The sequence below is a fragment of the Glycine max genome, chromosome 13, assembly GCF_000004515.6.
Source record: "Glycine max cultivar Williams 82 chromosome 13, Glycine_max_v4.0, whole genome shotgun sequence".
Lineage (NCBI taxonomy): Eukaryota > Viridiplantae > Streptophyta > Magnoliopsida > Fabales > Fabaceae > Glycine > Glycine max.
The window spans coordinates 33,915,848-33,940,012 of NC_038249.2; the positions used below are offsets into that span (position 1 = coordinate 33,915,848).

A 24,165-nucleotide genomic window follows, 5' to 3' on the forward strand; every position below is an offset into this window, starting at 1 on the left:
CTGCACAAGTCAAAAGGTTTTTTTCTTGGTGTGAATAGTTGTTCATACATACATAAACCGGCCCTACACTTGGAGGTTCCATTGTTAAGAGCAAGCTTAATTTTCGTCATTAAAATGAAAATTTGGTTTAAATATTCACATTCCCTCTTACCAATAAATTTTAATCAACTCTAATAATGATCATAATATGGCAACCTAAACTGTCATGAAAATAATTCAAAACTCTTATGAATCACATGCGAAACATCATAAGATGAAAGAAGTTTGGAAATTTTCCGGACAGAGATGGCATATATATGTATTCAAGTGTCAGATATATGGAATACATAAGCTGCTCGATCTGAAGAGGTAGAATAATTTTATATACTTACATTTTTACTTTTTCATCTAATACATACGAAGATACTCGGATTCCACATCTAATATATATATATAGAAAGTATTAAGTGATATTTAAAAAATATATATATAAATATTTGAATCACATAACTACATATATGAACGATCAAAATTAAAAATTATTAGTTGCATAACCACTTTAAAAAGTTAAATGTATTTTCTTTTTAATTTAACTATTCAAATAGAATCTATACTCATAGTTACCAATAGATCTTATTTTTCACAATAAAAAAATCTCATTTGATTTGATGTGAGATAAAAAGTAATTATCATATTTATTTCATTTTTTATATTTAACTTCTTTTTCTCTCCCTGTCCACTCTTATTTCTTATTTAATTTCCATCCTCTCTCTTTTAGTTTGTTTTTATTCTTAAAAAATGTAAAGAGGCACATAATTTCCTCCGGCATATATAAAGGGGTCAAGCGTGGTGTCGTCACGCCAGGCGTGTAACGTGCACACAATGTAACAGTAGAATTAGCATCTCCTTTTTAGACTAAATAGTTATTTGACATTGCTTCCGATTCCATTGTTATCTTCTCTTTTTGGTGCGTGGGATCTTTGATGTTTATTACGATAGAAGACAAGATACTTGCCTGTAATTTTTATTTATGAGAAAAAATAATGTGTTTACTTGGATTCTTCTACTGTACCTTGGCAACTTCTTTTGGGGCGCGCTGCTTTTTATTTTATTTTATTGTGAGAATTGAATTCTAAGTAGGAGGAGGTTTATAATTATTCACTGGTTCAATCAATTAAGCAAGATTTCTCCTTGTTTGGCCCCAAAAGAAAAAAGGATATTACTCTCCATGTTTGATAAAAAAAATTCATGCAACTTATAAAAATTAACGTTATTCCTTGTTTGGTAAAGAGAAAATAGAATGGACAGAAAAAAAGTGGATAAAAAATAAATTAGGTAAAATCTAGAAAATTAAAGATTATAACAGATAGCAAATCAAGTTTGAGCATTGATTTTTTTTAAAAAACAGATTAAGGTAATTTAGAAATAAAATCTAGTTAGGCCTAACCTATTTTAATACTTACGTGCACACAGATACGGATTGATAGATAGTTAAATAGTTAGTGATTATATATAAGTATAAATACTTAGTTGTCAAACAGTTTAGCCCAAATCTGCTCCACCTTCCTAACCTTATTGGAGAAGTGGCAAGTGACAATATAAAGATCCTGAAACTGTGCGTTGACAAAAGGAACGTGATTATATGAAAGAAAAAACAAGAACTATCTCATTTTCAAATTTGAAGAAATGAATTTTATTGTTATAGGCCAATTAAAACACCCTGGCACAAATAATTTTGTAACTTTAGTTACTAGTTAGATTCTCGGCACACTGTTTTTTGTTTTTCTCCACTCTAAACTCATACTCAGAAACGACATTAATTAAGATGTATATACATTAATTGAATGGGACAACGTGAAGAGAGATATATTTACCTTGCATATATGACTATAAACTACAAAACATCACGTTCAATTTTGGATTAAAAAAATATATATAAATGACAGAACATGCTACTACCTAATAAAATATTTATATGATATTCATATTGGGTATCATTTCATTTTCACTTATTTTATGATTTAGTTAATCACATTTTTATTGTGTATCTAGTTCAATGTTCAAGCCTTCAAATGATAATTTGATCGAAGATTTTCTTTTTCCAAGTTCGAGCATAACATATTTATAAGGCTGTACAAACTTTCTGTTTGTGCAGTATAGAGAAAAATCTCAACCAAACAAAATGAGGTACAACTAACTAACCGCTGTATGCAGAGGGTGAAATTTAAACTACACTGTCATTTTATTTTTTTGCTAAGTACGTTATATATCGAAGTTCAAGAGATGAGAGGCAAGGAAAATTACAGTAGCATTAATGAACTTTATGTTGAAGTCCAAAGGAGAGTGACATGTGCCTGCTTAGATAACACGGTGTTATAATTGAGTGAGCCTATAACGTGTTATAATTCATAAACATTTGGTGAATGCCAAATGAATCTTATCGTCAAGTTAAACCGTGTGAGACCATTTTATTTTATTTGAATTAAAAAGAATAAAGAAGCTCAAGGAAAACGTGTAGTGGAGGTGAACCATCCACACTAAACCCAGTTTTCGAAAAACGACAGCTCCAGAACATGTGGACGGCGATGATCACTCTGGTTCCCGCAACCACGTGGCCAGCGAATGGAGTTCGTGCAAATGGATAACGACGTAATCAGAACGTTGTCGTTTTGCTGCACCGTCCTTTACTGTGAGTAGAACAAGACTTGTCAGTAGTAATATCCGTGAACTCTACCTCTGGCCGGTGCCAGGTGACCGCTGTTTATGCTTTCACCAATTTTTTTTTACTAATTAAACTAGACTTTGCATGACAAAATGACAATGTTAAATCACTTAACATTTATACGACTTCGCTTTTTGGCCAGAGGGGTACGGTAGCAATTGGACCAGAAAATAACTCATAAATATTAGGATAAATAGCTACTTTTAATTTGTAATTCGTTGAATGTATATAAAAGAAGAAAATATAAAATTTAGTGTCTCAAAATATAAAAAAAGTGTAATAAATATATTCAACCGTTAACTTCAGTTCGTCAGTGTCAATAAAATAACCTACATGACACAAATAAATGAATTTGTCTGAAATAATTGGTAACCATCCGATTACCAATATAGGAACATATTTATTATATAATAATATTTCCCAAAAGTGTTACAAATATATCCAGATATATTTAATCACATTCATACTTTTTATATTTTTGATGACTAAAATTTTATATTTTTGAAATGTATGTATTTATATGACAAATATGCTCATATGCTGTCAATTAGATATGATTAGGTTGACAATCATTTTCATGATAAATTTATCTTTTTATATCACGTATATTATTTTATTAACTATGACGAATGCAAGTTAACTTATATTTATCGCATTTTTTATATTTTTAGAAATTAAAATTTATAATTTAGTATGCATTTATAAATAAATTACACGACTAAGGATAAAAATAACTATTTATCCTAAATATAACAAGCAAATTGGAGAGAGAGGAAATTAATTATTGAATAATAATAATAACTTGCGTTAGCAAGCAAGTTAGCTAGCTCACCTCCAAAATAAGAATTTTACTATGATACCTAGTGAAGTAATGGGACAAAACAAACATGAGAGAGGAGCATCTCAGCTAAGCATTAATTTCATCATGGATGTAACTTCCAGGAATGTGTTGACCGCGTCACCCACAACAGCGGTGACGTAGAATTGCGTAACTGCCTTTGACAACAGTTCTCACCCTTATTTATATTTCCACCTCTACCCTCCACTAATCCTCCCCTCCTCCCACACTTCTCTCTCCACCATGCACCAAGCCATTTCCCACAGAAGCTTCATCCCCATAGGAGCACGTGGCATGCCACACGCAGGAGGAATCAAAGAATCCAATGGCACCTATCCATCCAAAGCTGCCACAATGGTATCGGAGAACGCGGTGGTAATCATTGGAAAACGGGGATGCTGCATGTGCCACGTGGTAAAAAGGTTGTTACAAGGTCTGGGAGTGAACCCTCCCGTGTACGAGGTGGACGAGGACCACGAAGCCGCCGTTGCTCTCCACCTGTCCCCGCAGGGCGCCGAAACGGTGCAGTTTCCGGCGGTGTTCCTGGCCGGCAAGTTGTTCGGAGGGTTGGAAAGAGTTATGGCCACTCATATCTCAGGTGAATTGGTTCCCATCTTGAAGGATGCTGGTGCCTTGTGGCTCTGACTCTTACTCTAGCTACCTCCATCTTTTTTTTCTACATCTGCTCTTTTTTTTTTAAACCTATTTTCTCGAGTGGGAAATTAATTAGATATAGCGAAATTAATTTTCTTAGGTTCAATTCCCTCCTTTTTTGTGTTTTATTTTTCTTTTCCTGCGTCTCTTAACTGGGCAAGATGAGAAACTGCGTTGTTAACAACTCCCTTGTGTTGAAAAGTCTGGAAGAGAGATATTGTACATTTTGTTTCAATTAGTTGATGTTGACGTACAAGTTCATCAATTGGATCTCAATAATTTATCACAAAACGATCTCTAATTATGCTTCCAGTAACGTTTTTCCTCTTCTCGATAAATTGTAAAGGGAAATTAAACCAGATGGAATTAGTGTAATAAAGAGGTAAAAGATGTGTTGTGTTATTATATTTATATTATGACTTTTAATTTTTGGACTCTTTGTTACGGTAAATTCACTGTTATAGTTTTTTTTTTAAAAGAACTGTAAAAGAAAATGAATGCTAATAACACTTCTCTGCAATTTTCTAAAACTCCCATCTGATTTTTTAAAATTGATTGAAACCATAGTTCTTGGTGGATTTCATTTCTAAATTGTCATAGCGAAATAATTAATAAGAAGCGAGACACAAAAATTAGTAATTTTTAAAATATTTTCACAATCATCAACAACAGTGTTGTTAGCATTCTTGCGTATTAAATTATGATTTTAGTTTCTTTAAATTTTAATTATAACATTAGTCTTTATGATTATTTAAATTATTAAGTTAATTATAAAATAATCAAAATTATTAATTATTAAATAATTAAATAAAAAATTATTAATCATAATTTTTTATAATACTGTTTAATAGTCTTTTGTTTAAGTTTTTTTATGATGAATAATTTTTATTTAATTTATAATTAATTTAATATCTTTAATAATCATAATTATTAGTTAATAATCTATCATGAGATCAAAATCACAAATTTATAAAATTAAAAAGAACAAATGGTAATTAAAAATTAAGGAAATAAAAATTAAGGAAATTTATAAGTACATAGGATGTTATTAACTAGACTAAGTCAACCAACCCACAATTGCATTGCATAGAAAATACACAAGATCTCTTCTTCTTCTCCCACAATTGCATAGAAAATACACAAGATCTCTTCTTCTTCTTCAAATACTATACTAAGAGATAGAAAGAAATATTTGTGCCAGCCATATGTTTTTATCTATGTGCTTAAAAATATTAGGACTCTTAAGTAAAAACATCATTGTGGAACTTGCTCGTGTCATCCTCTAGTGCAACCTTTTTCTCCTACTCATGGTGGAGTTTCTTCCAAGTGTTACACCACACTACATCTAGCATCTCTCAAATGCTACAATCAAGGTGTTAATGCAAGTTTTAGAACAGAACTGATCTTCAATTCGAGTTGGAAAATACTCCTTAAAGAAAAATGAAGAAAGAGAAAAAATATGAAAGGAAATTGGGATCGAGATACTTTTTTTTTTCTTGCTGCTGATTATTCTTTTCATTCTCATTTTTAAGTACTAACAAATGCTAACAATATTCCTAGTCTCATGGATCAGTTGCCAGGTGGCCAAGGATCCTTATAGTGCTCTAACAATATTAAAAGGAGTCATCCAAATTGCTTATTGGTATGGAGTATTGTACCAGTGCTTTGCAAGAGCCAAGAACTGAGACCAAAGTTTGGGCGAATCCTCAACAAAGCAGCACAAATAGGTCTCAAGGGTCCGGTTGGTAACCTTGGTTTATCTGTCAGACTCTGGGTGGTGGGCACTTCTATAGGACAAGGTAGTCCCATGGATTCAAAACAGTTCTCGCCAAAAATGGCTAACAAAGAGCTTATCCCGATCACTGCTAATCGAATGGGGCATGTCGTGCAACATGTACACTTCAGAAATTAAAATGGAAGCCAGAGTGGGTTACTGAAAACTAAGGCGACAGAGTTATAAAATAAGCATATTTGGTCAAGCGGTCCACAATAACCCATATGGTAGTTTTGCCATTCAAGGGAGGCAAGTTGATCACAAAATCCATAGATAAGTCTTCCTAAACTTATTGGGGTATTAGTAGGGGTTGCAAGAATCCATAAGGTTTATAGGTTGAATATTTGTTTTATTAGCATACTGTGTAGGTTTTGATGAACTCCTTGACCGCCTTAGTCATGTTAGGCCAAGAGAAAACGACTGAGTCACACCAGAGTTCCTTTATTCCCTGAGTGTCCCCCCTCTGGAGTCGCATGATACTCTCTGATCAGTTTGGATTGCAATTCCATTTCTACCGGAATAAAAAATGCCATCTAAAATATAGGAGACCGTGTTGTACACTAAAATGACTGGAAGCTATGGTTTGGGAAAATTTGGTCAACAACGCCTTTCCCACCGTTGTGGAAGCGTAGAACTCTTGAAGTTGGGATATGAAAAACGTCTAACAGACTGAAATTCCTATGAACACTACTTCAGGGGGGCTTGGCATTCTTGAAAGTGAATATGCAACAACATTAAAACGGTCAGGTGTGTATAGAATTCATAATCATACCTTAGAAATTTAGTCAACCATTGTTGTTGGGCAGGGGTTTTGTATGGTTTGAGAAAGGACCCCCCTGAGGCTTTTTTGGTCAGTATAGATCTTGAAGTGGCACCCTGGGAGATAATGGCACCATTTCTTTACTGCAACAATAATCGCATAATCTCTTTCTCATAGGCTGATGCTGCCTATATTTTTGGGCACAATTTCTTGCTAAAGTAGGTCATCAAAGGTTTAGTTGAAATCGAGAATGCCTAGGACAAGTAAGGATGCCATAGCCTTCTTTAATTTTGTGAACATTGCATCTGCTTGTGGTATCCAATTAAATCCTTGTTTCTTGAGTAAATATGTTAAGGGGCTAGCTATTAAGGCATAATAATGCACAAACTTGTTGTAGTACCCTTTGAGACCTAAAAAACCCCGAAGGGAGGTAACCAAGAGTGGAACTGGCCAATCTTGAATGGCTTTTATTTTCTCGGGATCAACTTCCACTCTTTCGCTAGTAATTATATGGCCTAAATAAGTAACTTGATTGACTCCAAATTGACATTTCAAAAACTTAGCAAACAAACGGTGAGTGGCTAGTAGCTTAAGTACTTGGTGTGGATGACCTAGGTGAGATTCTTAGTCTGGAATGTATACTAGAATATCACTAAAGAAGACTAAGACAAACTTGTGAAGAAGGGAGCAAAATACCTCACTCATGGTAGCTTGAAAGGTTGATGGTGCATTTGAAAGGTCGAAGGGCATGACAAGGAACTCAAAATGGCTATCAGCAGTTCGAAAAGCTATTTTGAAAGCATCTTTTGGTGCAAGTAATATTTGATGATATCTGGAACGCAAGTCTAATTTAGAAAAAATGGTAGACCCATGAAGCTCATAAATTAATTCATCCATAGTTGGGATATGAAACCTATCCTTGATAGTTATGGCATTGGGAGCTCTATAATTAACACAAAAATGCCAAGTGTCATCTTTCTTGCGAACCAAAAGAACAGGGAAGGAGAAAGGGCTGACGCTAGGTCGAATGATGCCCTCTTTCAACATCTCTTGAATCATGTGTGTCATGATCTTCTATTGACAGTGAGGGTAACAATAAGGCTTGACATTCACTGGGGTGGAGTCGGGCAGTAGGTGAATTGATGGTCATGTTATCTATGAAGGGGAAATCCATGAGGGATGTTGAATATGGTTGTAAATTGCTAAAGAATTTAAGCTAAAGTAGGGTCCAAGTTAGCGGTATCAAGGTTGGTAGAAGGGTTAATGGAAGGGTCAATGAGGGATACAGTAATGCTATGAACTAAGGCTATTGCATCGGTGACAAGGAAACGATTGAATTGGACCAGTGTGGCTGAAATAGGGGTATTGGATGATGAGCTAATAAGAGTAATGGGTTTATCTTGGTAGAAAAATTGAATAGAAGGTATGTTGTAGTTTGAGAGAAATCCCCTTAGTGTTTGTAACCACTGCACCCCAAGGACTAGATCTTACCCATGAATTGGCAAGATGGGAAGAGGAATCGAAAACACTTGTTCAGAAATTAAAACTGGCACATCTGAACAGCTCTTTTCACATTTAATAGAAGCCTCATTTCCTACTACAATATAAAAGGAATTGACTGCCAAAATTGGTAGTTTAAGGAACTCGGCAACCGGAGGTTGCATAATATTATGAGTGCTTCCAGAATCTATGAGTATGGTAACAACCAACTCACGTATTTTGCCATGGATTCACAAAGTTTGTGATAAGGGTGGCCCATTAAAGGCAACTTGGGAGAGTTGAAAATGCTCTGATGAGGGAAGGATCAGACTGGAGTCAGTAGAAACTACAACTAATGGCCCTGGATTAGTAGGATCCGTAGTAGAGGTGTTGGCTTCTTCCTCATCAATTGGGTTTTCTTCGGATAGTAATAGGTGGAACTGTTTCTATTAACAATTATGCCCAGGGTTGAACTTTTGGTCGCAATTATAGCATAAGCCTTTATTGCAACGATCATACATTTTCTTGTGGTGTGAGACAACAGGGTTGGATGGGGATGGCAGTTTGGGTAGTGTTTGGATTAGAGGTGGGAGGTGCAGGTCCAAGGAATTTAGGTTGAGAAGGTTTCAAGGCTGTGAATTTGGCTTCTAATAGCTTGGCTAAGTCAATTGTGTGTGATAGGGAATGTTGTTTTAAAATGAAAAGCTCATGTTGTATTCCCTTTTTCAAACCATAAATAAAACAGTTAGGTAACATTTTTATAGGCATCCCAATTACCCTATTAGAAAGGATTTCAAATTGTTGTTAGTACTCAACAGCCTTCCCTTGCTGCTAAAGCTTAAAAAATGAAGCTTAGTGGTTGTCAAACTTAAGAGGACCAAATCTGAAATTTAAGGCCTTAGTAAAGGCTTCCCATGTAGAAATTTGGTGATTGTTGACCATCCACTTGTACCAACTTCTCCCTTCATGAAAAAGGGAACATAGGTCATATGTTGATAATCAGGGATCTGGGTAAGATCAAATTATTGATCTGTTTGGAACAACCAATCTAAGGGATTAGACTTTTCAAAAGGTAGGAAAGAAATTTTGGGAGGTTTAATGATGGGTGATGTGTATTTAGAATTAGTGGAGGGTGATGCTTGTATGGCAATATGGTCTCTGATGATGTTGGGTAATTAGGTAGAGATAAATTTCTAGAAGGTATCATGTTGTTTTGTAATGGCGTTAATGCTAATTTGCATCGCCTTCATTTGTGTCATGAGTTCTTCATTAGAGTTCTCGTGTTTTTCAGGCTTGGGAGGCATTGTGAGAGGCAATGAAAGCACCAAATAATGCAAGTTTCAAAACATAATTGGTTTCCAATTCGAGCTGGAGAATACTCCTTGGAAAAAAAAGATAAGGAAGAGGAAAAATAAGGAGAAAAATTGGGATTAAGATCCTTTTTTTTTTGCTACTGATTATTCATTTCATTCTCATTTTTAAAGACTATCAAATGCTAACAATATTCCTAGTCTCATGGATCGATTTCTAGGTGGCCAAGGATCCTTACAGTGCTAACAATATTGGAATCTATTGATCGTTGTAAATCTTAAATAATAATAACAAAATTTAGCTGAGTCATCCACATATTCTTTCTAGAAGATTACACAAAATCCTCATGCCTTTTTGACCTTTGTCTCACACATTTGGGCCTATCTGGCATTCCACCCTTTGGCCCAATGTTCTCATTTGTGACTTTCTGTGCATTTATTGGGCTTTAGTTGCGTATCAAGTGCTTGACAATGTGATTATCACCGCAAATCTAGTTGTTATTGTGTGGCTGTCCCCGATGGAAACCTTTTGGTGGTGGAGCTTCTCCATGGTCAATTGTTTGTCAAAAGACAAGGAAACTTCTAAAATTATGCTCACAACCATGCTTTCAGAAATCGGTAACAAAACCTCACATGTGCAAATCCATCGGTGAAGACTCAAAGGAGGTCGCGTTGGTCTATTGTTGTTCCCATTCTTTCCCTTGCTAATGTCGGAAGAGGGAGAACAATGAATCCCTTGGCAAATCACAATGCATGTCATCATTTTGTTTAGGGTTTCAACTTTCCCCATCTGACATCCTTTTAATCACATCTGTCTATTATTTTAAAAGACGAATTTCTTAATTTTGTTTAAACAAAATACTCATGTTTCAAATCAATTAAAATTTTGATGGAATACTAAATATAAGTAAAATAATTAATTTATAATAATATTTAAAATAATTAATTATTTTAAAATTTGAACCATTGATTGAATATTAATATTTTTAATGAAAAATAAAAAAGTAATTAAAATAAAAATTTAAAAAACATAAAAAATTAAAATAAAACTTTTTAAATTTAATATACTAAAGTAAAAATTTAAAATTCTAATAAAATAAAATAAAAATACTGAAATGGAACAAAAATATTTAATCAGATTTTTAATTACTATAAGTTAGTTTGTGTGATTAACTAAAAAACGAAAGTAGGTTAAGGTAAATTGACTGAGTGGTCCTGGCGGGGATAACACCTTAAGGGCACCGTCAGAACAGTACAGGGTCAATATGGTCATTTGGAAGGGTTTCCCTCTGCAAGTTTAAACGTTTCTCTGCTCTTGTTTCCCCGGTTTTCAACTCAAGAGAGGGAACCAAAGTAGAAGAATATGATAAAGTATTTCAATTTCAATCGAGGAAGGGACAATGCCGCCGATGCCTCACCGGCGGCGACGCCTTCTTCGTCCCCGGTGACCGGTCCGGCGAGGCCAATTCGCCTTGTCTATTGCGATGAGAATGGACGGTTCCGCATGGACCCCGAAGCCGTCGCCACGCTTCAGCTCGTCAAGGAACCCGTCGGCGTGGTCTCTGTGTGCGGCCGTGCTCGCCAGGGCAAGAGTTTCATTCTGAATCAGGTTAATTTTTTAATTGAAGTCAATGAATGATTCTTCCTTTGGACTTTAGGGTTTAACAACTTATAATTTATTTATAGGCATTGTAGTATTGTATGTTAGGATTGTGGAAGAGCGTTTCGTGCTGTTAGAGGCACTGAATACGTTTTTATCTACCTAATGAAACGCAGTATGTAGTGGATGTGTCTGTGCTTTGTAAATTGTTAATTTGATATTACCTATTATTATAGCCTATTATGGTGTGGAAGCGAAAAAAGTTGAGAACAGTTTTCTCATGTGAGTTAAACTCTTTGACATTGAGGTTGAAGTGAATCCGAGTGATGGTTTGTAATTTTATGCATTGGGTTTGGAGTTTATGCTGCTATTCTGTCTGTTACTGTCATGAACTATAAGATCAAAGAAAGCAACCTCTTGTTAAACCATTTTAGTGGTGCCTTTAAGTAAATATTTTGCCTCTTCAGAAAATGTTATTAGCTCTGATGCTTTTTTTTTTATCGGTATGAAATATGACTTTTCTTCTGGCATTGCTTTCTCCTCCTCCCTTCTTGGATATGTTTGTTAGAGTGAAATGCGACAAAAGAATCTAGCTAGTAACAGAGAGAAAGTGTGAGGAAGTAGAAGAAAATATTGGAGAGAAATTGAGAATGAAAAGTGTTTGATGTTATTAATCTGAAAAGTTGTCCATATATCATACAATGTTCCTATTTATACATCTAAGCTAAGAGATTAACTTCCTCTATTACACAATCTGACATGTCAGTTACAGTTGGCACACTAGCCAACTTTCTAATTAACTGACCATGTACTAATTCCCAGCTGTCATGAAACCCAGTCTCATTTTGAGTAACTACTTTGTGCACAGATTACTTAAACAGTCTGGTGATAAAAAGAGTTGAGACTGTGTTCTCATTACCCTAATCCTTATTGCAGCTTTTGGGGAGGACTAGTGGATTTCAGGTAGCATCAACACATCGACCATGTACCAAAGGACTATGGTTGTGGAGTGCACCGTTGAAGAGGACTGCCCTTGATGGAACAGAGTACAATCTCCTGCTATTAGACAGTGAAGGAATAGATGCTTATGATCAAACGGTTAGCTTGGGTTCTCTAAGTGAAAGACATATGCTTCCTTCTATTTTATGTTTGTTTGGTGTTCTAATCAGTTTGGATTTTGGATATTGATGCTAGCTACTGTAGTAATACCATACTACTTTCCGTATTTAGTTTCTTGTGTATATGTAGCTAGCCCATTTCCAACCATTGTAATGTTCTTTTCCTCTCTTTTTTCTCAATGTACAGGGAACATACAGCACCCAGATCTTCTCCTTAGCTGTCCTTTTGTCTAGCATGTTCATTTATAACCAGGTTGGGGCAACTCATGGAATCCTATATTTAGTCATAATTGAGAGTGCTTTTACTTCTCCATATTATTTGATTTTTAACGATTAGTGACCAGTTTGTGGGTCCACTACCGAGCATACAAATTTATTCCCTCTTCTCTCTTGTCTAGATGGGTGGTATTGATGAGGCTGCCCTTGATCGACTTTCTCTTGTCACTCAGATGACAAAGCACATTCGTGTTAGAGCATCTGGAGGAAGGAGTTCTACATCTGAACTGGGACAGTTTTCCCCTATTTTTGTTTGGCTTCTAAGAGTATGATGTTTAGAAACCTTTTGTCACCGTTCCATCACATATTTTGGAAACTTGAGATTCTTATTTTTTGATCTTGTGCTTTGAGCTTTTGATGTTATCTTAGCTTACTTCTGGTGTCTAGTTTCAGTCTTTGCCTTATTTTTGTCATTCCTCTTGCTGGCAGGACTTCTATTTGGACCTCGTAGAAGATAACAGAAAAATAACACCCCGTGACTATCTGGAAATTGCTTTGAGGCCTTTCCAAGGGAGTGGAAAAGATATAACTGCTAAAAACGAGGTATCTTTCTACTTCCTATTTTAGTTCTTTATTTTTTCACAGAAACCATTATTATCAATTCACAAGGCTTATCCATCTGATTACGATCCTTAAATAAATTGGAAATTCTTTACTTGACAATTTTATTGAATGCATGAGAATAGGATAAATGATTTTCCTCCAAGGTTTTCCCCTTCACAAAGGGTTTCCCCTTTCTTACAGACTTTCTAATTCTCTTAATGAAACACTGGAGTGAAAATGCACCAAGCAAGATATATATTTATATACATTTCAGAATTAATTACATTTAACTGTAAATATAAATGGAATCCAATAAGTACACAATACAAGCACTATGCATTAATCTGAACATTCATGAACCGTTGACTTTAATGCAGCAATTCCCTATGGATAAAAGACCCTTTTGCAACACCTTCTATCCTCAATATTTATTTAACTGATATGTTCTAACTAGCTGCTGTCCTGCTCTAACTTTCTCTAACTGTTCTAACTGTCCTTAACTTACAGTTCTAACTCCCCCTAATTACTTTTTGAGTCCCTTCTCTTCCATGCTAACAACTTGAAAACTGAAGGCATGTTTATTTTCACGTTGAACGTGTTAAAGCATCCGTGCAGTGCATTGAAAGCTGTGGTAACTCTAAAACCAAACACAAGTGTCCTTACAAATACAGACCATACTCGGTTTTTGCTATATCTAAAAATACATGAAATAATATGGGGAATAAAATAATCAGATAGAGATGCATTAAGGACAAAACTTAGGGGTTGTTTTATAGTTATTTTTGGGGCTATTTCCCAATGAAAATACAACATGTGTAACGATTATTACACATTTTATATTTTCATTGATGAACTGTTACACTTGTGTTTTCATTGGAAAATAGCACCAAAAGTAACTATAGAACATCACTTAAGTCTTGTTCATGAATTTATCAGGAAGGTCAATCTAGTATTGCCCTGTCTGCTTTCCATTTACTCAAATCCTTCTGTGGCTTATTTTCTTTTATTGTAATGCATGCTCTCATTATAGTTGTGCACTATATTTTAAACCAAATCCGTTTTGTAAGCTTTTATAGCATTATTAGCAAATCGCAAATGATGAACTTGGTTTATTCTTCTGAATTGCTAATTTTCTGACAATATCAATCAGTAGATTCGAGATTCCATTCGGGCTTTATTCCCAGATAGAGAATGCTTCACTCTTGTGCGACCTCTGAACGATGAAAATGATCTACAGCGACTTGATCAGATATCGGTTGGTGTTTTACCAGTTACCATATTCTTTTGTCATTCATTTTGTTGTCTCATGACTTGAAATTTTTATCTTCAATGTGCAGTTGGAAAAATTACGGCCTGAATTTCGATCTAGCCTGGATACTCTGACGAAGTTTGTTTTTGAGAGAGCAAGGCCAAAACAAGTTGGGGCAACTATGATGACAGGTCCTGTGTTGATTGGAATCACTGAATCTTATCTGGATGCTCTCAATCATGGTGCTGTGCCTACAATTTCTTCCTCCTGGCAGGTCAGTTTGTCCATCATTAAACCAAGGCTGCATGTGAGAATATCATATCATAAAAGGAATTTTTTAATGTTATTAAACTATGTTTCTAATTTTGGCCATACGTGGCAATAACTAATAAAATAATATAATGAATATGTTTTCAGAAACATTAGTGGCTCATTGCATAATATGACTTTTTGACAGCTGTTGTCCTGTTTTACATTTTACCATCTTTATTTTTGTTTAAGATTCTCATTATACTTTTTAAAGCTTTGGCCCAGGAATTCTAGATTCTGGTTTCTCCCACCCAATTCTTAACTGACAAGGCCTAATTACAATGATTATTAGCTTGTACATGTGTCATATATTCATTATTATACAGCCTAATTTAAGATTATACGGCCAACTCTCAACTTACAAGGCCTAATTAACAGGGGCCATCCTAACACAATGGTTATTTATTTAGCTTGTACATGTGTCATATATTCATTATTTTCACAACCACCAAAAAATTCATTTGGAAGTTGAAAGTTCTGCTGTGAAATTTCTTCACATCAATTGTGTACTGTATTCTTCTATGCCCTTCCTTTTAATGTGAATGGTTTTTGTTTTTTTTTTCTGGTTTGTGAACTAATACCTGTGAGGATTCCATATGTACTTCTTACCATGTATATGTAATAGGATTCAGTAATGGAAGTAAAATATAAGTTGGGATGGAAATTTTTTCAAGCATAAATTCCTTAGTTTTGGTTTGCATTTATTGTTGCTGAGTGTTGACTTGCAGAGTGTTGAAGAAGCTGAGTGTCGTAAAGCTTATGATTCTGCTGCCGAGATTTATATGTCCTCTTTTGACTGTACTAAGCCTCCTGAGGAGGTTAGTTATTCAAATTGAAATTGAATGGTGATTATATATTTATTTTCCTTTCCTTTTCTAATTACAATGCTTGTAGGCTGCTTTGAGGGAAGCACATGAAAAGGCAGTTCGAATTTCAATGGCAGCCTTTACTGCTAGTGCTGTAGGGGTTGGTTCAGTAAGAACAAAATATGAAGGCATGCTGCAGAAATTCCTCAAAAAGGCATTTGAGGTATTGTATATTCAAAATTATTTGAGTGCAATTAACTGATTAAACTTTATTTGGTAAAACTTATTTGCATATCAGAGTAGATATAATTTTTTTTTAGTCAGGTATCTTACAAATCCACAATTTAGTCTGTGATTTTGGATAGGGAAATGAGAAAACAGAATAGACAAAAAGCATGATCATTTCTGTAATGTTTACTGAATGGAAAGCAGAAAAAAAAGAGAGAATTGACCTTCCAAGGGTTTCCCCTTCAAATGGTTTGCCCTTTAACAATTGCGCTTCTAGTTAGCTCCTCAAATGCTAATAATTCAGAATGAAACCTCTTCTACTCTTTCCTATTACTTTAGCTACGCCCTTATTCATACAATGCTAACCACAATCAATTTTGTAGCTACTCTTAATCATGCAACTAAGTTTTTGTAACTGCTCCAACTGCTTTGCATCATATTTCTTTTATTCTTCTATAATTCTTTGTCTTGGGTTATATCAGTGCCATCTCCTTGAAGCTCAACCTTGTCCTAAAAGTTGAAATTGGGAATTGCCCCCTGTATGAAATTTTATGTTCATCTTCTCCCACTTTTGTTTGGATAATTTCCCTGTTATCAGGTACATGTCATCTTCTAGACTTCTACCATTACCAAGATTGTAATAATCTTACTTTTTTTTGGGCATTTGTACATGGGACTAAATGATCGGCCACATTGAAAAATGTCCCTTCTTCCTGTCTTTTGGTACACTCTTGATAAGGAAGCTTTTGTGCTCCTGTGTTTCTCTGCTGCATCAGCTCCTTATTGGGAGCCTGGCAGTGTTTCTGCTAGTTTGCACTTAGAATCTTTAAGTAAATATGTTTTCTGGTTGGTGCTACATAGGATCGCTTGTGTGGTTTCTGTTCTAAATAGAATATTTCATATAGGGCAGATAAAGTTTTATTTTGGCTATATAATTGTGTTCATTAGTAGTCCTTCTGTTTGTATTTTAATTGATATAATTTGGAAACCAAGCAGTTGCTCAGTTTTGAAGGAGAAGAGACCCTTGGAAGGAGAATTCTCTCCTTTCCTGTCAATTAATTACTCAATCAAATTAGATTTGTTCTTTCTTATTGGTCTGTGACAATCGTTTAGATTTGTTTCCTTTTCTTATTGGCAAGCATCACGTGGTGCTTACTGCTTCTGTTAAAAATTTAAAGAATTATTAAAATGAATTCTGGTTTTTGACCTTTGACTAACCTAACTTTACTATAATTATTACACTAGTTATTTTTAAGGGGTATGCCATCTTTTCTTTTTGGGGAGTGGCCTAATATTGTATGTTATGCTTCTATTTTATTGACTCTGGACAGGATTATAAGAGGAATGCGTATATGGAAGCTGATCTACAATGCTCTAATGCCATACAGTCTATGGAAAAGAGGCTAAGGGCAGCTTGTAATGCTTCCGATGCAAAGATAGATAATGTTGCCAAGGTAATTGTTGTTTGGCTAACTGCAAATATTCATGTTAGTAGGGTGGCTTTATTGAAATGACAAACTGACTTGATTATGTATATCTTATGCAGGTTCTTGATGCTCTTTTATGTGAATATGAAAAATCCATTCAAGCTCCAGAGAAGTGGCAAAAACTTGCTGTCTTCTTACAACAAAGGTTTGTCTGCAGAAATTGTTTTTAATTGTTTCTTTTAAAATTGACTTTTAATAGTTTACTTGTCGGTTGCCCTAGTTTTGAAGGCCCGGTACTAGACCTAACCAGGAGACTGATAAATAAAGTTGAATCTGACAAGAGTTCTCTCAGTTTAAACTATCGATTGACTGAAGATAAGATTGCCCTGCTTAATAAGAGACTGGAAACCAGTGAAAGTGAAAAGTCTGAGTATATTAAACGCTATGAGGATGCCATCAATGATAAGAAGCAACTAACTGATGAATATATGAATCGCATTACTGAACTGAGGGCTAGCTGTCGCTCATTGGATGAGAGATATTCTAGCTTATCAAAAACATTGGATTCTACCAAGCAAGAATCCATGGATTGGAAAAGAAAATATGAACAAGTTTTATCAAGGCATAAATCTGAGGAAGACCAAGCTAGTTCTGAAATAGCAGCCCTCAAGTCACATAGTAGTGCTGCTGAAGCAAGGTTGGCTGCAGCAAGGGAGCAATCCCAGTCTGCTCAGGAGGAGGCTGAAGAGTGGAAGCGGAAGTATGAAATTGCTGTTAGAGAAGCAAAAGCTGCTCTAGAGAAGGCAGCAATTGTGCAGGAGTACACAAACAAGCAATCACAATTGAGGGAAGATGCTTTAAGAGAGGAATTTTCTAGCACTTTGGCTGAAAAGGTAGGCTCTCTGATATTCCTGCTCTGCACTTTTGCAAATTGCTGGTTACCTAGAATTGCTGTTGCATAAAGTTCAATGAGCTTATTAATGTTGTATATGATGAATGGGATGGAGAATGGAGTTCTTATTCGTTTCTCCTTGTTGGTTTATACAGGAAGATAAAATAAAGGAGAAAACTGCCAAAATTGAGCATGCTGAGCAGTGTTTAACAACTTTGAAATTGGAATTGAAGGTAAGATTCATGCCTGCTAAGATAATTCAAGAAAACTGTTTTGTATACTCCTTTGCTTTCACTTCCACCTTCATATCTTTTTCATACCAGACGGACTATTTGTCCCACGGAACACTTCAAGGGCTCTCAGTAATGACAAGATTTATCTTGTGCATGTTTATAATGAATTTTGTTTTTTATTTGATACTCTGACCTATTTCTTTCACCCTCCCCCTCCCCCACCAATAAAAATAAAATAAAATAAAAACTGATGATTGGAGTTGAGAGTATTAGGAATTCTTAACTTGATTGTGTTAAGTGCCATGGTTGGTGTTTTAACCGAGTAGCACTTGATTTAAACCAGAGAAACTCATTTGATACCTGAAGTCAACTTGGATACTTTTGCAATTGATTTTTTTGTATTGTCTATTGTACACTTGTTGACCTTTAGGGTTTAAATACCATGTCTGATGGTAGAAATGTGTGCAGGCTGCTGAGTCAAAAATAAGAAATTATGAGTCAGAGATATCACCACTGAGGCTTGAAATTAAAAAGTTGATTGAGAGATTGAAAACTGAAAATGCTAGGGCTCAGTCATATGAGAAGGATGTAATGGTAATTCAACAGGAGATTAACCATCTAAAGGAGAAGTACAACACCGAGTGCATAAAATTTGAGGAAGTTCAGGAAAGATGTCAAATTGCTGAAAAAGAAGCTGTAAGGGCTACTGAAGTAGCTGACAAAGCTAGGGCTGAAGCCAACTTGGCTCAGAAGGAGATGAGCGAGATGCAGAGGCTTGCAATTGAGAGACTGGCACATATTGAAAGGGCTGAGAGGAAAATTGAAAATTTGGAGAGGGAGAAAGATAATTTGGAAGGTGAATTGCAAAGAGTGAGGGATTCAGAGAAAGATGCACTTGTTAGGGTTTCAACACTAGAGGAAAAGGTGGGACAGAGAGAGAAGGATATAGATTCACTCTTGGAGAAAGATGGAACACAGAGGCGAAATAGCACACAGATTCTTGATCAACTTTTGGAAACAGAACGTGAAGCATGTGCTCAGGCAAATAGCAGGGCCGACTCTCTCTCTCTCCAGTTACAGTCTGCACAAGCAAAAATTGATTCTCTCCATCAAGAACTGACTAAGTTTCAACTGAATGAAACAATATTGGACAGTGAGCTAAAAACTGCCTCTCGTGGAAAGCGTTTGAGGGTAGATGATATAGGTGTAGAATCTGGTCAGGACATGGATTCGAGCCCTAGAATCTTAAGGGGAACTAAGAGATCTAAGAGTACATCTAGTCCACTTAAGTTTTCACATCTGGAAGATGTTAGTTCCATTGGAGGTGATGAAGACAACTATAGTCAGCAAACTAACGAGGATGATTATAAAAAGTTTACCATCCAGAAGCTCAAGCAAGAGCTGACAAAACACAACTACGGTGATCAGCTGCTTGAGTTGAAGAATCCCAACAAGAAAGCTATCCTTGCTCTGTACGAGAAATGTGTTCTTCAGAAGTCATAGGCAATGGCATAGCATGTAATCATGTCCACCAGTAGAGGCCTCTAACAAGGGTGTGGGCCATACAAATTTCATTTATGTCATGGTGGCTCGCATCTAGACCATAAGTGTTTTGTTAATTCGATTTTTCAGTTTTAGCTTCATTAATCATTATACTGTATGTGTTTAGTTGGCTTGCTAGTAATGACTCCGGTTGGCCAAAGAGATGATGGTCTGATCTTCATTTGTTAAATTAAATGCTCGAGTTAGTTGTATTCAGTAGATTTTGTATAGTTGTATTCGGTGTTTATTTGTAAGTTAACGCTACTAACAATGGATATTAAATTAGTTTCAAACCATATATTTAGATTAGCCTTTTAGTTGAGCATCCCTTTTGTTCCTGAAGAACGGATTAAAAAATAATTAGTAAATGTTAGTATACTTTCAAATCATGTGCATAGTTGTAACCAGTATGCTTGAGAATCAATTAAAAATTTAGGTATGAATTCATAATCATTATATATATTATTAAATTTACAATACATGATCATGTCATTAGATAATGTAAAAAATAATGCGATTAAATAATAATATAAAAAAATTACACTATATTTTTTAATAAATTTATATATTTTTACATAAAATAAAAAAATAAAAATTTAATAAACAGTAAAATGTTTGATTTAATGTAAATTTAAGGTTAAAATATAATTTTAATTTCTTTATTTTATGTTTTATGTATTTTGTAATTTTAATTTTTTTTTTAAAATTAAGATATTTAGTGTCAGTTTAATTGCACCTAAGTTAATGAGAAAAGGAAAAAAAAAACAACAAAGAATTAGGAATATATGAGTGCTTTGGTTGTAATGATTTGAGCAGAAATTAAAAAAAAATTGTGGGACCCACACGTTTTATTTTCTTTCTCTCGTATGAACAGATATGAAGAGAAATTGTCAGTGCGCATCTCCTTTTCCAATCTTGCCCTCAGCCTCCTCTGACCCTCCCTGCTATCTCTCGTACTCTCTTGGGAATTTACAGGGATATCTAACATTTTTCTGAGGCACCCAATAAAACAGTACAAAAATGAAAATGTCCTTCACTTTTTTTTTTTATGGATTGATAATTCGTATAAGTTTTAACTCATACTCAAACATGTTTCCTGCATTATTAATAGATCACTCAAATCAACTAAATTAATAGACATATTATATTATAAATAAATAGTGTCGTTATATATAACATTAAAATTTTTAATTTATATCTAATGTATATGTAAATTTACATAATAAATTTTTTGATGATTATTTTTTATCTAATAATTAATTTGTTTACATATATAAATTATAAATAAAAATCATAGGTTTAATAAGTATTTACATATGTAAAAAAATATCAAATTTATTTAATTATCAATTGCTATAAAAAAAATATCTGAATACATCATTCAATTAAATATCAAATTTGTTTAATTATCAAATTTTGTAAATAAAGTAAATTAATAAAAAATTTCTAAAAAAAAAAAAATTTTAATTTTTTTACTATCGCAATAGTATATAAATTGGATCATTAAGGTCGTATTTTTGTGGGATTCCAAAAAATTTGTAAACAATTTTTAAAAAAAATAGTAATTAAGAGTTGATACTAAATTAAGGATATTTTGTAAAAATGTATTACTTTATTTTCAAACAATATATATTTTAGAATTTTAGGTGTCTTTCAAGTGCAATTTACACCATTAGTAGTTGATTATTAGATTTAGTGGGTATTACTTTTTTTTTTTAAAAAAACTAAATTTTATTAGTTGATTTTGCATTGTAAAGTATAAGATTACTAAATTTTAAACAAATTTGAAAAATATATTTTATATATTGGAAAGCTCATTATATAAATTATGTCTATTATATATAGCGACACTATTTGTTTATAGTATAATATGTTTATTAGTTCAGTTAGTTTGAGTATTTTCTTAATAATGTAGGAGACACAAATTTGATCCCTACTTGAACCATTAATTTTAAATTAAATCATAAATTATATTTTTGAAAAAAAATAAAAATAAAATCCTATGGGCCACGTACGGATTGGGAATCCGTAGGCCCATACGGATTGACAATCCGTAAAAAAAAAAAAAAACTCATACAAATTGTTGATCCGTATGAGTTAAAAAAAATTCACATACAAATCATCGATTCATATGAATCATACGAATCATCAATATGTGAAGAAATGAAATATATTTTTGTCCTTTTAATGTTTTGTGGGGTGTCCACCAAAAATACCCCTACAAATTCCCTACTCTCTTTTGTTGCTCATAGGGCTGATTTAAGGCCCAAACAACCAAGTAAGGGTTTTAGGAAAAAAAAAAAGTTTCAAATTCTTTTTTTATTACTAATGTATCTCAAAAAAAATTTGTAAAATTATATTTGAAAACAAATTTTAATTAAAATATTATAAGTAATTATTAATTTTTTTATTAGTACTAAGTAACAATTAATAAACAACAATTCTTTACCAAAATCATAATTTTGTTTAAAAAAAAAGATTTAATAATTAATAACAAAAAAAACTCAATTTTTTTTTAGTTATTTCTATTCTCTATTCAAATTCTAATTCTGTTTTTTTTCACAGTGACTCTCATACTTGTCTTCTCTCCTGCTTAAACCCTGCTGCTCATTCTGACTTCGCCGGCGATACCCACCACCACCACACCGACGACCTTCCATCTGTCGTCGCCAACCACACCATGAAAAAATCCTCTCCCGCCTCTTTGCTGGTCGCCACCGACACCGTCCCTGGATCTGCTGGCCTTGTCAACATCTCTGACCATTTTTTATTTCAATTTTAGTTGCTCTGGAATTGTATAATTTGGTTTGAAGGTTTGATATTTGAAATGAATGAATTACTTTCTGTGAGAATTTTGTTGATTTTTTATTTCCTAAATATAGATTTTTGTGGGTTTGAAATTTAAATTTGGAATGGATTCAGATCTGTGATTTGTATGGTATGCGATATGTTGGTGAACTTCCAATTGCAAACTTGTTGGTGAAGAAAAGTTGTAAAAAGGGAAACAGGGGATAAAGTGGGTGAGAGACACAGAGGAAACAAGAGAGAGAGAGGGGAAGGATAAATTTTTGTTTGATAATAGAATTTTCATTCTTGTGCCTATTCACTGGAATAATAGGATCACAACCAATTGACAAAAGAAAATAAGATCGAAACCGGCTAAGTAAAAAAAAAAAAAAAAAGCATCAGTGAATGATTAAAATGGCTTATAGTGCTTGGTGGTGTAAGTATTATATTTTAAAAAGGTTAAAATGTTCATTTACTCAACTTCAATATTTCTTTTTTATTATTTACTAACTAACTTTAATTCAAAAATTTCCATTCTATTCTCCTATATTTCTTACCTATAATTCTTTTCTTTTCTCACCAATTCTCTTCTCTCCTCTCATCTTCCCTCCTCACAATTAAACAACACCTTGATCAACGTATTTAAAAAAATTAGTAATTTTAATCTTAGAATTTAAGAGAGTGTATTGAAATAGAAGTTTAAATAATTATTTTGGTGTAAAAAAGTTTAGTGGACTTTAAAAGATTTTATTAGAATGTAATAATTTTAAAGATTTTTTTAAAAGACTTTTATAATTAAGATTTTGTGGTTCAAATTTTAATGGATTTATAAAATATGAATTTATAAGATTTGAAAACATATTATGAATTTTTAAAATTTTAAAGAATTTCATGTATTTTTTATAAAACATTCTAAATTATTAATAAAGATTCATGATTTTTTTTATTTAGTACTTTAAATAAAATTCATCATCCTATAAAAAGAATCATAAATCTGTTACAAAACAAATAAATTTTTCCTAGCATCTTTATAAGTACAATAAACTCATTTTCCTTCAATCATCATCATGTTAATTGTATAAAAATCAAACAAAAATCATGTCTAACAATTATTTTAAATCCCATTTATACATGAGTCAATTTCTCACACATTAAAACTATATATTTCTTATGTTTATATATATATATATATATATATATATATATATATATATATATATTATTTAAAATCATTTATATGTATAAGCACATAATCAAGATATCCAATTTTAAATTCAAAAAATTAGAAAAATTTCTCATATCATATGTTCTAGGACATGTCCCTTGGTCAAAAGAATAAAAAAATTATAAATGTCTATTGCTTTCAATAAAAAGACAATGAATTATGTATGATGAAAAAAAACATTTTAATTAGTAAGAAAAAAAAGAAAAAAATCTCACGAAATCTTAAGAGTTTGGATGATAATTTTTAATGTGTATTTTTACTAAAATATTTGATGAAATCCATTAAAATCTATCCTAAGAAAAAATTTATGAAAATTTGTATACTTTTAAATACCAAAAGATTTTTTTTAAGTTGTAAAAAACTTAATTAAATACTAATAAACTTTCTTACATTCCTTAAAAAATTCTAATATTC

General features: G+C 33.3%; 2 protein-coding genes across 2 annotated transcripts; both read left to right on the forward strand.

The window, feature by feature from the left end:
* The first annotated feature begins 3,571 nt into the window (after positions 1 to 3,571).
* LOC100791149 (glutaredoxin-C9) lies at positions 3,572 to 4,484 on the forward strand. Its single transcript, XM_003542971.4, has one exon. The coding sequence runs from the start codon at positions 3,783 to 3,785 to the stop codon at positions 4,182 to 4,184; it is 402 nt and encodes a 133-aa protein (XP_003543019.1). The 5' UTR covers positions 3,572 to 3,782; the 3' UTR covers positions 4,185 to 4,484.
* A 6,307-nt stretch (positions 4,485 to 10,791) lies between these two features.
* LOC100776402 (guanylate-binding protein 3) lies at positions 10,792 to 20,035 on the forward strand. Its single transcript, XM_003541673.5, has 14 exons — positions 10,792 to 11,125; positions 12,053 to 12,214; positions 12,422 to 12,487; positions 12,633 to 12,776; positions 12,940 to 13,053; positions 14,207 to 14,308; positions 14,391 to 14,576; positions 15,340 to 15,429; positions 15,506 to 15,640; positions 16,977 to 17,099; positions 17,192 to 17,277; positions 17,353 to 17,965; positions 18,120 to 18,197; positions 18,666 to 20,035. Exons 1-14 carry the CDS (start codon positions 10,880 to 10,882, stop codon positions 19,698 to 19,700), a joined length of 3,180 nt encoding a protein of 1,059 aa, XP_003541721.1. The 5' UTR covers positions 10,792 to 10,879; the 3' UTR covers positions 19,701 to 20,035.
* The last annotated feature ends 4,130 nt before the right edge of the window (positions 20,036 to 24,165 follow it).

What these genes read in the sequence shown, in the direction of transcription:
- LOC100791149 (XM_003542971.4), top strand. Translation starts at nt 3,783, where the DNA reads ATGCACCAAGCCATTTCCCACAGAAGCTTCATCCCCATAGGAGCACGT.
- LOC100776402 (XM_003541673.5), top strand. Translation starts at nt 10,880, where the DNA reads ATGATAAAGTATTTCAATTTCAATCGAGGAAGGGACAATGCCGCCGAT. An exon ending in TTTTTGTTTGGCTTCTAAGA is followed by an intron (nt 12,777 to 12,939) that starts GTATGATGTTTA and finishes TCTTGCTGGCAG; the next exon opens with GACTTCTATTTGGACCTCGT. An exon ending in GCTGTCTTCTTACAACAAAG is followed by an intron (nt 17,278 to 17,352) that starts GTTTGTCTGCAG and finishes CGGTTGCCCTAG; the next exon opens with TTTTGAAGGCCCGGTACTAG.